We start from the raw sequence: 19959 nt of genomic DNA, 5'->3' as shown, positions 1-19959 counted from the left end.
ACCGTACAGTTAGCTTTCCGACGCGGATGGACCATCATTTTGGGGGATAGTTTTGAAACTTTTCAGCTAGATATCCGCGGAACATTCACGTCAGATATATCAAAATTTTGTTTAATATAGACAGTCATTGGGCTGTGCAAAGGATGTGATTTATCCAATTTTCAGGGATTTATTTCTATGGGGTTTGATTATGTTTAATATCGAGTACTCGTTGAATTAATGTTGGTGATAATTACAATTTCGAATTATATAATTACAATCAATAAGATTACAATTAATACAAGTCGGGAATTCTTCCCGGATTCGGGCAGAAACATAAATTGAACAATTTTTCTTTGTTCGTCGTGCTTTATTTAAATGCGCAGTTAAACGTTGAAACACGAAATTCAGCAAACAACAGCGGGGATCAGAAGCGAAAGTAAGAGTAATTAATGATCGCGGTGATCGTTTCTGGTAAACGGTTGCGTCTGCGGTCTCGACAAGGGATTAACGAGCGGCTATTGTTACTTAATTGATTCCCGAATCTGTCGACGGGTCTCAAACTAATATATATCGCATTCCGCGAACTAATAATACATTATAGTAGAGACCGTAGACGAACGAAAGGCGTGCACACGTGGCGACACGTGCTGCGTAACGCGCGCCAGCCACTCTCGTCCTCCTCCATTTCGTCCTTTTATTTAATTAGCGCGACTTCATGAACGCCCAGCTCGCGTTAGCCTCCGCTCCATTTCCTGCCAATTTGATGGATCAACGACGAAGCAATCTGGCCCCCGTGCCCCTCTTCGTCAACTAATCCCGGGATCGGTGGCTAATAATAACAAAATTGATCGTTTTCGCTCGAACATTATTAATATTTCTTGTCTCCATATGATATCCTTTTTTTTAAAAGGGTGGGATTTCGAAAATTTGTCCAACACATTGTCGTTTAACGATTAACTAATCGCATTATCGATGCCACTTATAACTTATCGATCGAACGGCTGCTCGCGAATGAAAATAACAACGACCACGCGAAGGGATCAGAGTGAAAATACTTAAGTAGTCCCCTAAAAAGAAAGGGGTAATAATTGACGGCAGACAGCTGATTCGAGCTAAAATTAAATTCCCTCTCTCGACGACACGTTAGGCGGATAATCAGGATTCGAGGATCGGAGTAGACGGCAGCCTCCATTGTTTCATTCGATTTACACCCGTGCTCCATACCCATAATACAGAACCTGCAATTTACAGGAGAATGAAAAGTTAAGCCCGTGCAGAAGGCTCAGGGGTGGCGTGCAGACAATGGGCCCTGGCTTTAAAATCTCTCCGGCAAACAAATGGGAAAGCCCGGCTCAAAACGTAATTGAGATATTGAGATCTGATTAAGATGAAATCAATAACACGGACCGGTTGCCGCATTTTGCCTCGTCCTACATTCTGTCTGTTCACGAATCTTGAACGATCTACGATCGGGGGTGGCGCGAATGGCTGACGGAATACTTTCGATTTCTCTCGGCAAATTCGACCAGTTCAAAGAGCCAGCCCCCGAGTACAAAAGGGTTTAAGGGCTGCGCGCTCGAGTGTATTGAGTAAGGTTTTCAACGACGTTGGATTTTACGCGGAAATAGTTGCCGATGATGGCTGGTGTAAATAAAAGATCGACGAACCTGCCCTACCGTTTAACTAAGAGCAAATATTTAATGGAATGATCTTTTAAGTCGGACGATCAATTTCAACTAGTATAACGCTAGTACCGATAAAATAATTCAAGTTCCAGATCAAAATATCTAGAACTCTTTTTCCCTTTGATAAAGATAATATTAAATAAAATGCTAGCGTGTCGTGTAAAAGGACATTCGTTTATCCATGTTACGTGTAACGTCGTTTGCAAGAAGCACCAAGTGACACGAAATAAAAAGCAAATAGTGTCTTCTTTCAAGGCGTACTGGTGACGGTAGCAATGGTCTCTTTCTAACAAACAGCATGGCAGGCGCTAGAGAGAGGAAAAGCTTGTAAGCTTACACCTCTAAAGGGGCCGTTTTTCGGATCTCCTTTCGGGACGACTAAAATTACAATAAAAGATACTTCTGTGGCCAAACACTGCGCGAGCAGATTTATTATCCGGCCTCGGTACGCGCGCGTACACATATACCGGGTGTCCACATCTGCCGTGGCGCCGCAGGAGGTCGGTCATAGGACCCCATTGAGGAGAAAGGCCCTCGAGAAATCTCCTTCCACGCTTCCGTGCGGACGAGCCCGTTGTAATTTCCAGTCCAGACGATCGGCAGTGCCTTTGTACCACCAATAGCAGCACCGAACACCGTCTGCATCTACCAATCGTCGAACAGAGCTCCCCTGTCTCCGTGTAATCGCGTAACCGACCCCCTTTGTCGCGGCTTTTCACACCGAGAGGCGCGTACATACCCGAACGACGCTTCTTTTTTTATCCAGCACCGCTAATTATCCACCGAAATCCCCTTAAACGGCCATTAAACCCGCCCCTTAAACGGCCTTAAAAGCACTTTAGGGCTAAACGGATACAGAAGCGAGTTGTTTCACGGTGCAACTCTATCCGCGCCTTCGCTGCAGGACTTGTGGCACCGGGTTCGATAATCACAGCTTTTTACCGTATCCTTATAAACGAGGCGACTTTTTGCGGCCGCGACCCGATTTTTCTACGCTGGAAACGAGGAGCGAAAATAGCGAGAGTCGGTGAATTGCGACGCGAGCTAAGGCAGCTCGATAAAAAAAAGTATGTACAACCGCGCGACATAGATAATCAGCTTAATGTAATGTAATATTACAGACGAGCCGTGAGACGGGGAACGGATGGCTTATCAAAAGCGTGCCCGCAGCCTTTCGTGTCTCACGCTTTATTAGATTGCATACTGCCAGCTGGAAATTAATAATACGATTAATTTATGACTGCGAAATATGTTCTCTAAAGTCGCGCTTACTCTGCCATATTTTACCTTCGAAATGTGATAAGAACACTTGCTAGTAATTGCCAAGTCATAACACGGTATTAATGAAATAATGCATTCGCTGTAAACTCGGAGTTTTGGTGTACGATCTCTGAATTTCGTTTAGACACCTTTCACCCCGTATGGGATACGTCGGAAGAACCCCCGATGCGCGTCGTATACGTCGTATATGGCTTGATGCACCTTTTATCCCGCGAAAACCACCTCATTCGAGAAAATTGATCGAGTGTGAAAGACCTCGTTCCACGATCCATTAGAATGCCGTGAGCTTTGATCTTTTCAACGAGCTGGAGCATCCGATCGGTCAGATCTCCATCCCTCTCCTTCCTTCCCTACTTTTTTTTTTAGCGAAAACGCGTCTTTGATGAAATCAACCTCGAACCTTTTTAAAACTGGCTCAAGGGACTACCTTTTAACGCGTCTTGATTTACTGCGATAAACTTCTTGCGTTTTCAACCCTCTGACGGCGAACCACGGAGAGAGCCATAATTTTAATTCAATTTCTTATTTCATATTATTAATCAATATGATTAAAAAAACGACAATTTTTCGCGTGAAATAAAAATCTAAACGGGAGAAAGCGAGGAGAATATACGGGACGAGAATGGGATTAACGAAAAAAAAGAAGTTCTTGAACCGTGCAGGTATCTCAATTTCCAGGGGTGCAGGCGTACAGGGTGCTCACGATATCTGGCGTAAGCCTATCGGCGTAAAGGGCATTATTGTCGGTCACCCTTGGAGGGGCTGAAAAGGCGAAAAAGATCGGTTCGGGGGTTGCAGGTCGTCGCCTTGCTGTGCCCAGATGCCCTCTAATGGCCTTAATGAAGTGTGTACGCACCGTGTGTATAGAGTTAGAACGCAACGACACTAATTTTTAAGCATAATCGTACACTCAGCTTCACAACGTGTGAACGAGAGCAGTTCTCAAACATTCGCATCGCCGCACTCCCGACGACACTCGGTCCGCCGTCTTCGCGCGGATTTTTCTTACACCGCGGGTGTCCAAAAGTGTTCCATTGAAGTTTTGGGAATACCTCGCAGAGAAACCACGTGTAATTGGCCGCTTTCATTATTGCAGCCTAGCCTTTTGCTCCGCTCTTTGCCAATACTCTTTTCACTCATTTTACTCCGTTAAAAAGCAAATAATTTTTGCTAACAACAATAGCATCGTTTACAATAGCAAATTAACGTAACATTCTCAGTACTGAAAAGCGATTCCCTAATATTTACCAGCGGATAAAGCGTTAAACAATACCCGTACAATCGTATCACGATCTTCCTCGCAGCTTTGCATTTCATTACACACCGATTTCGTAGAATATCGCGAACCATTATATTGTAGCCACGTTCTCGAGTGGCTCGTTTCTCTCTAACAGCTTGCAAATGTGGATACAATTTAAGCGTCACGAAGCTTTGCACCTTTCGAGGGAGAATAAGCGGAAACATATTTTTCGTGATGGTTAAACTGGCGAAAAAGAGGAGCCGAGTAAAAAAAAACTCTTCTTGATGGAAATAAAATTTCTTGGAGAATTCTACCGAAAAGAATTCCAAGGTAGCAGTTTCAATCCCCGGTGGTTGCAACGAAGTTTACCGTTGTTAACGTTACTCGCCAGGTTTTGCCGTGGTACAGGACAGTGCAATCAGTGGAAATCAGTTACTTAGCGTCTGCTAGTTGACGGAGAAGAAAAGCCGTCGAGAATAGGTAGTAATCTCGACGATGGAGGTTTATCACGGCAGATGGACTAATTGATGTCATTCAGGGTATCATTAATGTCGGTGGTCTTGGACGCGGTATCAGCAGCTAGTGATTTTCACAAGCGGAGAAATCTTTTCAGACCGCGCCACTTCTCGCGACTTTCCGCTTCTCAAGAAGGGAGGAAGAGAACGAACGGGACGTTGTACAGGGAATAGAGACGGAGGGATAAGGAGAGAAAATCAGGGAAGTAACGTGTGCGCGAGGAGCGGTTAGAGCGACGAAGATGGTGACGGACGTGTTGGTGGGTGTCGAAGGCGGGAAAAGAGGGTGAGGGTGGAGGAGAGGGATGGAAGTATGAAGTGAGCATATTACTATTGAGAATAAGTACCTGGCTTCGAGATGGTGGCTGTGCACAGGGGAGAAGGTGGAAGGGGCTGAAGTAACGGCACACGGGGGTGGTACGTCGGGGTACAAATGGGGTGGTACAATGGGCACTAATGGATCTCAAGCCGCCGCGAGAGGCGCTGCTTTTAATCTAATTGTCCTTCGTAGCCGTCGCGATCGCGATCAGTGGTATTCAACTCTGATCCCTCGTCCACCCCTTTAAAACATATGATTACGCGGTGGAAGAAACAAAAAAAAAAGAAAAGGGTGGAAGAGGGAGGCGACGGACCGATTCCTCCTCTGGTCGTACGAATTTTTCCGCGGCAGGAGTTCAAAAAAGCACCGCGCCAACTTTTAATGCGGCAATTAAATTCCAACGAACAATAAACGTTTATTAAATTCCTGTAATACACCGTCTGTTAAAAATTCATCACGTTCGGGACGTTACAAGCTCAGAGGTAGTCCGAGCAATTTGCCATTTGACGCTACCTAGGGGAAATGAAGGTTTTTTAGGGTGTTTTATTCGTTTCTTCTTTGCAATTACTATATGAATTATTGGACGTGTGGTCCAGTAAATTTTCTCGATAGTAATTTTTTTTCCCATCTTCTAGTCGCTTAACTATGGTAACCATCGATACCTAAGTGCATCGCGTGGACAGGTATAGGCGCGAATGCTTACGAATCGACACGGTGAATGAATGCAGAGCGAAAGTGGACCCGGAGCGTTTCTTTCTCCTTCTAGTGGTTCCATTTAGCGGAACTTTACAGCATTATGCGACACGGTTGTTCAGCTAAAACGCAACGGGGGGAGAGGAATTTCGAAAGCATGCAAAGCGTGCTCTTTCTAATGTTGCGAATATAAAATGTCTGCGAAATATCTCGAGTAAGTTGTACGCTGGTACTTTCAGCCATTGCCTTCAGCCACGATCCTTCAAACATTCTCTTGGTACGAAATCAATAGAGACAAATATTAACGACCATCGTATCCTAGACTAGCTCAACAATGAATTACATTTTTAATTCCTCTTTTCGTGAGATATCGTGTCACTTGGAAATCGATCGTTAATCCCTCGTACCGGTTCGCTCATAATTCACTCATGGCTCCACTAATGTCGGCCGTAATTAGGCGAGCACGAAGGACTCCCACGGTTTGTCAATTTCCGAGCGAAATGGAAACAGAAAGGTGGAAAGTACGCGGCCTGAAATATCATAACACAAAAGCTTGGCCAGGAAATAAACCACAATGTTTCCCGCAAACTCGCGTCATTATCTGGTCGATCTTATCGGGAAACAACGATGACGATCGTCCCGGCGCAGGTGGCGCAATAATTACTTCCCCTCCCTCCCCCCTGTTCCTTGATCCCCGACACCGCCGCGGACCCGTTCAATAACGATAACGATAATTGTCGTGGCGGTATCGTCGCTCCTCGCCTCGTCGTCCTTACCGGAGATAAATTTCTGATAAGACGAATAAATTGGTTGGATTGTAATTGCCGTTGTGCGTGTTACCAGGATGAGCAAAGTATATGTATGTACCTGACCAGCCACGTGGGAAGCCGAACCGTAAGGGGGCGAGGGGTTGAACGCGCGAACGGGTGGCGCGATTAAACGACACCGTCGAATGTTTACACCGAAAGTCCGTGGGAATCGAATGCCTCCTCCATTTCTCTGTGTACAAAGGGGGGATAGAGAAACCAGCTGCCCCTAGTCAATCCAGAATTCAGGAAATCGTCGAAACGTAGACTGCCAATACGAAATCCTTTCGTGATTAATGACACGGAAGCGATTTTCACGCGCGTTAATAGTGTTCACATAGATAGAACATTCGGGGGTGTTTTCCAAAAGAATACGTTCATTAGCTATTTTCCAAGGGGTTGCGATTGGTGTTTCATCACGAATTGCTCGATGGGGGTGAGAATGCTAAGCTACTCGAAAAAATTGAGATCGATTTGTATTTCAATGATCTTGCTAACTGCGAGGAAATTAGGAATGATAGAATTGCTTAGAAAAGGACGAAGGAAATTGTAAATTGATTGATGTTAGTAGTGTCATATATTTCTCTCGATGTTATTAATTAGCTACATATTTACATGAAAAGATATTGTACGTGATCTATATTTTGTTTATATATATATGCACGTTTGCGTATTATACATGTATATTACAAAAATTGCTCATTCGCCGTGGGGTAGCCTCGATCGTTTCGTATTCAGCCAAAATCATTTAATTTCATGCTCTATCTTCATGCATCGTCAATTATAATCAAGAAGATACTTTGAACATTAACACTTGCTGATCAAATAAAATGCTTCTAAGACATCGAATAACCGCCAGCGGTTTCGACGTCTTCGCATTGTTAACTCAAAAAAATATATATTAGTACCAAATTCCATAGTTGACGAAACGATTTCGGTCGCCATCCCACGGCTACCCTAAATAGACTAGGTTGCATTCCACTGCAACAGAGTTCTCAACCCTTACATTACATCCTAATTGAACCTTTCATACAATATACATTAGATTCATTCCTGATTGTTCTCGTTCAATCACACCACCCCGTCAGTAGTCCTCTCCGATCCCGAGTACCCTCCTCGATATTTACATCAGGCCATCGTTCGTCATTAGAATCTTCACAGTTAATTATCCACCTTGCGTAGAACCTCTTCAGCCTTCACTCTGAGAACCTCGGCGCTTTGTCTCCTGATCTCGTCGTCGGACGAGGCCGAATCCTCCTCCTTGTCGTGTTTCGAACTTAAATTCTGCGGCAGACTCTGCACCCCAAGGTTCAACGAATGTCCTGGTAGATGACTGCCAAGCGAGTGTCCGTTTACGTTATTGTGGTTGAGGGACGATGCCGGGTTCAAGCCGACCGGAAGTACTGTACCGAGAGACGCCAGGTTCTGCGGAAGGGGTAGGCCGATGTACTGCGAGAGGATTGCGTGCAAAGGGGGAAGTTTCGGTGCACTGGCCGGCCACGGTGGTGGGAACACCGGCGGGATGAACCAGGGAAAGGCACCCGCTGGTCCTCCCGATGGATCCGCACCTGGCACACCGCCGGCCGTTTGGAGCAGGCGGGCGTGAAGGGACAACTCGTTGACACCTGCAATCACACCGTTTTGCAGGGATTTTAGTTGCTTGTTTTTTACCAACTTCGAAACGAGGGTCGCTGGAGAAGATCGGAAAGGTTGGCTGGTTACCGTTTTAGAGGTCCAGCTGTGGCTTTGTACCGTTCTTTGTCCAAAATCAATTGGCTCAAGGCCGCTCGGAAGTAAAACTCGTACATGGTACCTAGTTGCTTCTTTTCTGTATCGGATATTTTCAACATGGGAAAAGTTAGTTTAAGAAAACCAGCTTCGAAGAGTCAATTTATTTTGGACAAAAGATACGAACGTTATTTGTGTATCATCCCCCTTCTGCTGCACCATGATTCACGGATCCGGCAAAAGGGGTGCGATACGAACTTAAAATCAATCCTATCGTTACTTGCAGAAAATTTCTATCAAGTGCCATTTTTAGGATATTCTTTTTCTACGACCATTTTACGTGTCTTTTTATCCAGACTATTAGCGACTATCATCGAGAAACGATTAGAGAAGTTGATTTAAAGCTCTCGAATGGCAGAAATTTATCCGCTTGTCTGCGAGATTGCTGTTCGCATAGGAATAAGTAGCACGGAGCACCGATAGTGGCCTTCATGAAAAATTAAACGGTTAAGCTTCCGTCGCGCATCGTTCGCGTGTGATGGCCACGATGGCCGACACTGAAATTAGATGTAATTGGCGTCGATTGCATCTACCCTTCCGTAACTTCTCCTCACGGCTCGATTCCTCGCATATTAACGCGTTTCAAATGAATTTTCGATTTTTCCAAATGACAAATTCGAATTTCTACTCACCGCTTTGCTCCACGTGCATGAAACTGGTATCTCTTCCCAGAGACTTCTCCTTCTTGCGCCATTTTGCTCGACGGTTTTGAAACCAAACCTGGAATCAGAAAAGATTTTGGATTTTATTTCAAGAAGGTCGTTTATTTCACGACCACGCAATTTCTCACCCCCTCCCAACGCCCTTCCAGACGAAGAGAACAATCGTCGCGCGAAATCATCGAATTATTTCTCGGAAGAAAATAGGCCTAGCTACGCATGAGAACCCCAAGCAGCGGTATCAGAAGCAGCCAACAAAAGCTTGCTCTCGAGGTTGATTAAGCTAATTGTTAACAATTATCCTGATTTCCTCCGTACCCCTGAGTGGCAGCAACCCCTGCCCTGCCCTCGTCCCTCGCCGCCCCATCGAAAGCACGGCACGCCGTTACTACAGGCCCCGTTGCCATATAAATGCTTTCGCTTTCCGCCTGGGTTGCTCTGATTTTTCGTGGCCACCGACAGACCCCGCGAAAGAGACAGAAAAACGGGGAGATTGCGTTTTACATCCTGCCTCTATTGTGTAGAAAATCCAGTGCTTTTCAGGCGATGCCGTTCATCGACATCGATCCGATACACGTGGATCGTTTGATGATACTTCTTCCTCAGAATTTTCTTCGAGAATAGCCCGCACTATTCCTGCAGTTTGATATTCTTTTCAATCAGCCGATATTGTTGTTGCTGATACTTCTTTGATGCTTGTTCACGAGTACTTGGAGCACGTTAATTAACGATATTAATGGAGAAACGGGAAAAAGAAACGATTAAATTTGGTCGATAGATTTTCAAGGAGAAATTAGGAATATCGTTGCTGGGGATGAAGGTGGAGGGAAGTTTTGAAAGTGACTGGGAGCGTTCAGTTGAACGAAGGAGCGAAGGAGCGAAGGACAGGGGGGTTGAACGTCGCGAGGCCGAGGCAGGAAATTCAATTGCCTAATTGCTGTTAATTATTTAATCGCCCCTGAATACCCCGCTAACGCCAAAGTGCTCGCAAACGTTGCAGCGCGTCGTTTAAGCGACCCAACGCTAACCCGAAACTTTCAATCCCTGTCTCGGTCCACGCAATCTCGGTGTAACGTTTCCACCGTCTCCACCGCAAATTTCCTGCTTACCCTCTTGCTCGTTGCAAGCGCTAATCAAGTAGAATTTCTTTTCCACTACCCTCTACGCATCGTCTACTTCTTCAACTACCAAAGGATTAAACGTCTTTGAAAATATCGGTGAAATGGAAACGCGTAGGCGAACGAAAAAGCGAAAGCGAGCCTGGAGCGTCCGCGAGGAATAGGAAGCGGGCAGAAACGATTCGTGATTGCATTACTATAGGGACCGATCGTCGATCGAACGCGATACATCGGCCGGCCATTAATACCGAAAAATGGGTAATTTCGCATCTGGAATTGAGGGCGGCGAGGGAGGGTGGAGGTAGAGGTGGAGGAGGAGTAGCGGAGGATTTCCTAGATTGAAATAAAGTGGCCGTGGCACCACTGCGCCGCGGCGGATCATTTAGCGGTTTTGTCGAGCGACGGCCAATTGCCGGCATTGTCGCTTGGCTGTACCACAATGGGCCAATCGGAATGCTCTCTGTCTCTTTTCAGCTGCACACCACCCTTCGACGACTGCTCTATCCACCACCCTTCTCTATACTCTACATACACACCCGCATAGATACATATATATATACATCTGTATATACATATACTCTCTTTCTCGCTCTCTTCCTCTTGCTTTCGCGATTCTCATCCTCTCCTTCTTCCCTCTCTCTGCTATCAGATTCCCTGTTTCTCTCGCTCGATCGGTTCGTCTCGCTCACTCTCGATCGCGCGTACGTACGAGGGTGTCAGGATGGTTACGCTAATCGAGTAACCGATTTCCATCCATGGAAAAGTCATAATTTATGGCAGCACCGCCAATACCCGGCTCCTGTCGTCCTGGCACGCCGATTCCGCGTCACGTAACTCGTGCTCGTTTCGCGGACGATTAAGTGATAATACGAACGGACGGCGGAATGATATTTATCGGGATCGTGATCGAATTAACGCGATCGAAGAATTTCAAGTTCACTGTTACAAGAGAAATTGTTGGAAGTTATTCCAATACCTTCGAGTTGAACAGAATTGAGAAAAGATAAAAGGGCTGATTAAAGTTAAAAATGTAATTGCGTACGCAAAAGACAATTGTCTATGCAAATCTCGTTTCTTTCTTTTTCTCTTTTTTTCCATTCACGTCAAAATATGCACACCTGGTACTCTCTCACGACCGTTAAAAGGCACGGCTGGCAAATAATTTCAAAGCAGATTACGACCCCGCACGCTCTTTACCGTTCGACTGGCTCGTATGAAATTAATCCTCGTAGCACGGGTACGATGGTCTGGCGCGTCTTTCGCGAAATTACAGACGTCGAAGAGCGGCAGATTTTCGGTACAATAGTGTGTAATTAGTTGAGAGGCCCACACCGAGGTTGCGGCTCATTCAGCAACGGCTTTTCGAGTTCGTATATCAAGCTTGAAAAGCTGTTGGCGCGCATGCACGGCTTTAAAGACAATTTAGAGTATCTTCGACGAGCGTAATTTTATCGAACCCTTCATTGTGGAGGAAGAAAGGTAGCTAAAGTGTAAGCCATTCCTTTTTCAAAATGGCTTGGAAAATCTCCTCAAACTTCTTTATTTTTTTTATATTATATTGCCATTGAAGGTTGGAAAAAATTCTTAGTAAACTGATAGGGATTTGGAACCTAATTCCCAGCTCGGTGATTACAAGGATAATTAATTGGTCTCACCTGTACCCTAGCTTCAGACAGATCTAGCCTCATCGCCAACTCTTCCCTGGTGAACACATCCGGGTACTGTGTGTTCCCGAATGCTTTCTCCAACTCGTGTAACTGGTAGGTGGTGAAGGTGGTACGAGACCTTCGAACCTTGCGTGGTCGGTCCGACTCTCCTAGATTTAAGGGATCGTGCAGAGCATCGTTTATCTGATGGTCGCTCAAATGACCGAGTTCCGTATCTCCTCCATCGCCGATCACATCGGACGAGGTCGCGTGATCTGGAAACAAGGATAAGAAAAATAATTCATTTCGAGCATCACTGACATTTGTATTCTATCTCTCGAATTGATCGAAACTAGTTCCTTTATCTTGGTATATGATACATTAACTATTATCGACGATCAAAAGAGGCATTAACACGTTCACCACCACACGAGACCGTAATATGGTTTGAAATATATTATTTTAGAACAACAGTAAGTAGTCTATGATCGATGGTATAGGTCACCCCCGTCCACCCCTACCAGAAACTTAACATAATTAATAAAAATCTGCAGTCATACCTGCCACTATACCACGTCACACTCCACAGACCATCGTAAAATCGTCAACTCGCGACACAGAGATAAAAACGAGCCGCGTTAAAGAACCGCGGACGGGTATTGAAGTTTGGACAGATACGCGTATCAAACGATCGGCGCGGGCCTTCGATACTTGAGCGCAAGAGAGGATCGGGGCGATTAAGCTAAATCGTGCACGCTGCCAAAACGAAATTGACGTTTCGCTGGTAGGCAAGCGACAACGAACGGGAACGCGAGGATGGAAGGGTGTAGATGCTGCGGGGTCGGTGTGGGTGCAATTTCATTTTTAAGCCGCGCCACGAACGGGCGCCGATATACAAACCGATACGCCGATGATGTCCGATCGGCGGATTTGCCAATTTTAAGCCTCACCCGGTGCGCTTCATTTTTTGTACATCCGGCTATGTATGAAATATGACGCATCGATGCGAATCTGTACATTATACGTACACGCTCGATAGTACTTAAAAACCGTTGCCGTCAGTGATTAGCAAATATCACGAGTACATGTCGTACACCATGCCCCCCTCTCTTACAACCCTTGCATTTCTCGTTTCTCCGACCCTCCCTCTTCTCTGTCCCTATCTCTTTCCCGTACGTTTTCTCCGCGTTCTTTCGTCTTTTCAACGTCGACACGAGCTTAAACAGCTCATTAGAGCAAACTACACGCAAAATGTACATTTTTTTTTCCCCAACGCGCCTTCGTGGCGGGACAATGATATTACAGAGTAGAATCGATGAATAACGACAGGTAAGAGATTGCATTTTTCGAATGGAAAATTTACTTACCATACATTACCTAATTACAATAGCAAATTGTTTCAAAGCACGACTCATCGAATTCTTTTTTTCCATACACGTCCTTATCGATGGACGGATAATTAGAAAGCCATCACGAGGAAGAAAATCTTAAGTCCATTAGCGTTAATCGTTTAATTTCCTCTTGTATCTAATTAGAGAATCCGACGCTTTTGATTGCTCGACGAAGCGACATTGGCCACGAAATTAGATAACAACGCCATAACGACCACCGGCTCACAAAGTTTCAATATCTGTCTCACCCCTCCCGTGCATCGCTCCCATCATCCCCTTACACACGTTTGCTTGAACTAATTAGACGCGCATTTGCTACTCGTGCGTAATAACGTTAATCCTACATTTCGATGCCGCTCTAACCGGCAGTTGTGATAGGTTGCGAATAAAGCGAATCGTTCGAACCCGGTACGCGTGTCGACTGCCTGCAGACAGACAGTGAAAGAGAGATGAGAGGTAGATGCGTGCGTGTGCGCGTAATCGCACTAACATTTACGCAAACAACGTACGGATAATCCACGATGAATAGAGAGATTTTTATGTTTTCATGCTAGGGCACAATGGGGCACCCACTTGATGCCTAACTCTCCGCTCGTTCTATTAAATCTACGACCCCCGCCGATAGGGGTTGCGCCGCACGAGGGTGGCCCGTAAAGGCAAGTCCGCGGCGCGAAATTAAAGATTTATTTACCGTGTACCACGATCACCACATGTCTCGATTTTTGCCTGATATACTTGTCTGGGTCAATCGAGAAGCTTAACTTATAACACACATATCAGGATATTAATTTAATGTTAAACGTATCGTTGGAAGTTAAAGGTACCATTTTTGTACCACGTGGAATAATTTTCACGTAATTAATTTCCTCGCTCTTTACACTCTACGAACATGAATGAGCCGAACTGTAAGCGATACCTGGCGAATCGTATCAATGGACACTCGATGCACAGGTATTATCAGACGCATTAATTATGTTAGACGACTGTACGATCGAAATCCGCAAACACATCCTGATTTCTGTACGCCACAATCGGGATGGGCCAATAATCGGTCCACCTGTATACAGTGATCATCGACTGTGTTCCTACCTGTGTACCCATATGTATCATGAAACGTACATACACGCGTACCCCCTTCGTCAATTCGACCTATACGAAAATCCAATCATCCTGACGATTATTCGTACGAAAGTGAGGAAATTTTCTTCGTTGAGAGTGTAAAGAGTTAAGGACAAGATACACTTCGCTAGAACGGATTACACAAGGTCCGGCTTTACGCTGAGAATCTAATAAAATCCTTAAGAGGGTTTACGGGTAATACGTTCACCGCTAAACTCGTCTGGATAATCGTTGGAGCAAAAAAATTCGCGTGCAACGAGTATCTTCGTGGAAATTTAATAAGTGTAGCTTTACGCGGGTTGATTAATTTTCCATGGTGTTTCGGCGGACGATGAATGAAATTGCCACCGGTCAAAACGCGCTAGGGATTGTCGAAAAAATGACGGGAATATTTATGAAATATGTATCTATTCTAAATCTTTTTACGTTTATTATTTTCTTTTAATTCCAACGAAAGGAACAGAGGTGCGCGCGTGTTAATTATCACGTCGCGTTTTAAAACGCCTTTTGATGTCGTGTCGGGCCGCACTATGTATGCATCGAGTCCGCATGGAAACGGGATAATTTATCGTGAAACATCAGCACGTGGCTCTGGTCAGGAATTAGCTGCATTAAGCGTAATCGTGGTTTCTTGAGAAATCCATCGTCGGAATATTTTAATGAAATAATTGCGTGTTCGTGCGTTTGGCCGGCTCCCGCGGAAAATGGTCGGGCAAACAAGCGTGCACATGTACGCGCCCGCTGACTAACTAACTAACTCGCTCGCGTGTTACAAGTCACGTCGTAAATTTACATCGCGCTGATCGTCGCTACCGATTCGAACCTCGACCTAATTAGCCTTTTAAAACGCTCACGGCAATTAAGTAATGCGCGCGTAATCAAACAACGAAGACAAATTTTTTCGAGACTACCGACGCGACGTACCGGTGTTTGCGTACACCGTTAGAGTGTAAACAGATTTTCCTCCATTAGGAAGATCGATCGATTTACCTTCGATTGACGGGAGTAATTTCGAAAATCGGTAAAATGCCATTTGCTAAATTACCATACAATTACGAGGACTATCTGATGCGCGCTTCGACGATCGGTTAAGATAGATAACCCACTTTGTTTCAGTTAGAAGAAAACTTTTCCCTTTTTTTTTTATTATCGCAATCGCGACCGGATCGATGCGAAAACGGTAAAATGCTGGTAAATGAGACTGTAGTTTATTTAACGATACCAGATACCAGATAATAATGCAACATTTCCTAGCCGAGTTTATTTTATATCGCGATCGCTTAACGTTAAGTAAACAGGAACGTTCGAGCTTCTTCGAAAATGATGATTACTCGGTATGTTTGTTAAAATCGACATAACGAAATGGAACACGGGGACTTTCCGAAAGCGACATCAACGATTTCACTAAGGAAAAAGGAACTGAAAAATCGTACCTTCGTCCTTCGCGTGTCCCAATATCTGATCGATGCTGTACACGTTCTTCTTCTGATTGTAAGTTTGCGCCATGCTTCTTCACGGCAATGTAGCCGGAAATCACAGTCGCAGCGTAGTCGAAGGGTAACCGGAAGTCGCGTACGTTTCACGATGGATCACTGGTGAAAAGTTCTCTCTCATCGAAGATGAATCGTATTTCCCGCTGTTGTTGGCGGACAGATGGAGCTCCGTCGAAGAAAACGTCCCAGTTGGCGCGAGTGAAACAAGTTGATCCCAATTCGACTCGCGTGAATGAAAGAAAGAAAGAAATAAAGAAAGAACAACGCGAACAGGAAAAGTATAAAAGAAAAACGATGGAGCGTCGAGGTTGCACGCGACTCTGGCTTCGAAAAGAAAATGCGTCAATCGACGGCGCACCACGAACTGGCTCGCCGGACATGAAAGCAGCCCTTAATATCACACACAGCCGCCCCACCTCGCAACCCCTAACACCGCCATATTAGCCTCCCCGCCAATGAGGGCGCACGCTTCTCACCCAAAGCCACCCCGTACTCGGGGGTTGAATGAGGCCTGGGCGGGGAATATTTTGCCCTTTCCGCGTAAATCCCCGGATTTTTTTCCACCTCCTCCTACCCCCTCCCTCAAACGGTCTTCCTCCTTCTATCCATACCCCTCTCGCTTCCGAGTCTCCATCTTTCCCTCTTTGTTCCCCTTCACAATTTCACCTATGTCCGTCCCTTTGTCTGTCTTTCGTTTTCTCCTTTCGCTTTGACGCCACGGTTTCGATCCGACGACGGGATATTTCTTCGTCTCTCTCTCTTGAGAATGCTAGATTATTTACCGCGTCTTCGGATGTACGCGAATTTTTTCGTGATCGCGATTAATCCTACCCTGTTATCTGACCGACAGCTAAGTGTGTTAGGAATTTTTCTTTTTTCAAGGAACAGCGACGTATATCTATGCAAATGTAAACGTTGCGAAATAAATTAATATTGCAATCCGATTAAATTAAGCAGTCTCATAGGAGATTATGTAAGAACGCGATTCTTTGCTGTTTCAAAGAATCTTCTTTGTGGAATTTAGGCGAGGATAGCGAAAGCCTCAGGTAATTTGGAAGTACAGGAACCCCGTTGCGTTGAATGCAATTGCGAGAAACCAGGTCGCCCAGTTCGTCGGCCGTTCACGGACAGGACCGTTTGAAAATTTACTTACGATTATCCTACTTATTCTAAGACAACACCTTTCCACGCGGTCGGGGTGGAATCGGTAATCTAATCCTAAGACCAAGGGGGAGGCGAAATCCTCAACACCCGCGCTATTTTTCGAAAATTCATCCTTTTTACGAAATCTTCGCTCGTAATCTGGCTGTGGCAAGCTGTTGCTAATCCAAAGAATGCCTGTGAAAATTTTCGAACCATCTTCCGTAAGATTCTCGCTCTAATTCCCTTCGGTTGTTGCGAGGAAACAACCTGTTGTTTTGCCGTTAATTACGGGATTTTGGGTCGTTTTAAATTCCAGCCGAGAATAGAAGCTTCCATTTTGTGTTGAGAACACTGCTCGATCCTTGAAAATATTTCAAGCATCACTTCCGTGTCTGTTCCGAAACTACCTCATTTTGTCAAACGATTAAATTTCATAGAACTGAGAAAAAGATGATCGTCACGGTAGAACGTGGCACGCGACAATTGAATATTAAATTTCCGGGATTTATTTAACGAAACGGAGTATCTTCCGTCGATCACGTAATGGTGTGGGTGTACAGTATGTCGCCCCGTTCCTCACCCCTTTGTATCGCTGGCTTTATAATGCAAATAAACCGGAGAAAAAGGGGGGTGGGGTTCGCTGCTTCGCGTTTCGTGACGCTGCAAACCAGATTTTTGGGAATATCGCGGCCCCGTATCGTGCGCAAAAAAAAAAATGGTATCTCCTACACGGATGATTTTGGAAAACAAAACGCTTTGTCGGCGAGAAACGACGTCACGCTTTTACATACATACGAAAACCGATTACCCGATGCACGCTGGAATGGACAATTCCTGGACGCCATTAAAAAAATGAAACATTTATCTTGCGCGTGGAATACGCTCGACTGAGGCTCGATAGTAATAGCGATCGAGGAAGGATCGTGAACGGTTTTTGAAAATTGTCTTCTAATAATCCACCGTTCTCGATAAATAAATGTCCGGATAAGGCGATACGGAGACTGTTAAAGGCACAAGAATGGCTGGTTCAAAGAAACAATCTGATCCGACGATCAAGGAAGGAACGTCAAAGTGTCATGCTGCATCCCTGACACGATCTGAAAGGAATCAGGATCATCCCTGATGGAGGAGAGTAGCGAAACAGTTAATACTTTGCAGATGTTAACCTGTGCTCAGGGGTATTAACGATTCCGAAAAACGAACAACGTTTGTCCAGATAATTGGGAATCCCAATGTTGGACGTTGTCAGTCCTGACTATAGTAAGATTATCCTTACGAATTCCAGCCATTAGGCAAATCATTTGACCTGCATCGGTGTGGGACGAATCAAGAACGACGATTTCCATCGGCGCGTGCAACGATTTTTTTTCCTCCAAAATTCATATGCACATCGCTTTTGTTATTTATTTGTTTGTATCGTGCACACGTTATAGGAAAAAAAAAAGAAAATTAAACGTAGAGGGCCGCGTATATAGGCTATCCGGTGAAAAATGATAAAAAATTTGCAATAAACACGACAAGCAGATTCGACGAACCAGTGACACAATAAATTGATTCGGTTCTTTTCACAATAAAATACAAATTTCAGCATAAATAACTGTATCCGCGAAACGTAATTCAGGGGGCCAGGTATATGCAACAATATTCGAAATGAACTGTTAATAAGCTTAATTCTTGAACAAAGCAACGACTACGTGAATTTCCAGCAAACTAATTAATATTTATCCGGATACGCGTCGCGCTCTTTAAAATCGGATATTCCCAGCTTGAAACGGCCTCGGATTTTCTTTCATCACATGTTAAACCTTCACGGTACCTTCTTCAAAGTATAACACAATTTTCCTGACCAACGAGTAACTAATACACACTTGGGGGGCAACACAGCTTCATCTTTACTAATTTTGCAGGAATTAAAATTCTTAATTTCTTAGTAGGGGTGTCAGCTGACACCTAGATAAAAAATATATTTGATAATAGTACAATGTCGCAATTCAGTTTACCAAGAATTGCTCGGGGAAACAGAATAGAAACTCCTGCAAACTTTTCACTATCCTTTTTATTTCGAATCGAATCGTTTTCAAAAGCGGAAGCGCTCGACCGGCGAAATGAAAGTGGGGAGCTGATAACTCGTGGGTGTAATTGTTATATCATGAATCTAAGCGGGGCGACGGGGGTAAGGGCGAATAAAGAAGGAAGAGTGGAAAGGGGAAAGAGATGAGGATGGCATGCGAGGTGACGTTCTACAATAGGCAACATTAAATCTGCAAAAGAGAGGAGATTCTCTGCCGCGCGCGACAGGGCTGGGTCGGGGGTGGAATCGGTCGTAAAGGAAGCAGATACAATTCACAATAGACCCGGCGAACCGGCTCGAAGATCAAACGCCACCCTCTACAAGAACTACCGACGCCCATAACCGGCGCGAGACTGTCAAAAGTTCGGCTCGTATTCGTTTGTTACTGGACGACGACATTGCGAAATATGCTAACTCGTTGGCGACAGTACAAAAATTGCCAACCTTTCTGTTCACCCTGTGGCAGAGCATTGTATTTTATTAGCGCCACGAATGGCCGGAGAAAATTGTTCCGCTAGTTTAATTCGAACGAATGCAAAAAAGAGACTCGTTCATTTTTATTTTTTTTTTTTCTAAAGAATTTTCGAAAGAGCAAAATATAAAATAGAAAGCTTTTTGATTCACCGAAAACTTTCAAATTCGTCTTTATAGTCTAGGCCTTTTTACAGAGAGTATTTGTAAAGCTACTTTAACAAATTTTTATTGCAATAATGAAATTCGTTAAGTGCTTCAGCGGCGGTTGTAGAGCGCGTTAACATTTCTTAATAAGAAAACGATATCAATATTGATGACAAAGGGGGTAATGAATGAGCAGCGAGGATATTGAGTCGATGGTAAAAAGGCAGCGGTAATTGCAGCGACGAACAAATGAACAAGCCTTTTTTTTTTTTCATTGTGAAACGATAGAGAAGGAGAAAGAATTGACAAGAAGCGTTTATCCATGCGTCGCGTTGCAATTCAGTTTATTGGAGCGTGTAAAAACAACGAGATAATACGAGCCTCAAATTGGC

At 44.6% G+C, this 19959-nt stretch overlaps 1 protein-coding gene across 1 annotated transcript; it reads right to left on the bottom strand.

Moving 5' to 3' along the window:
• Positions 1–7103: 7103 nt before the first annotated feature.
• On the bottom strand, positions 7104–16081 carry hbn (aristaless related homeobox homeobrain). Its single transcript, XM_034316854.2, has 4 exons — positions 15676–16081; positions 11742–12007; positions 8942–9029; positions 7104–8146 (listed from the first exon to the last, which is right to left on the bottom strand). The coding sequence occupies exons 1-4, from the start codon at positions 15746–15748 to the stop codon at positions 7683–7685; spliced, it is 891 nt and encodes a 296-aa protein (XP_034172745.1). The 5' UTR covers positions 15749–16081; the 3' UTR covers positions 7104–7682.
• Between the last annotated feature and the right edge of the window lie 3878 nt (positions 16082–19959).

This window comes from Osmia lignaria, chromosome 16, assembly GCF_051020975.1.
Source record: "Osmia lignaria lignaria isolate PbOS001 chromosome 16, iyOsmLign1, whole genome shotgun sequence".
NCBI lineage: Eukaryota > Metazoa > Arthropoda > Insecta > Hymenoptera > Megachilidae > Osmia > Osmia lignaria.
This window is presented reverse-complemented; position numbering and strand designations above follow the sequence as displayed.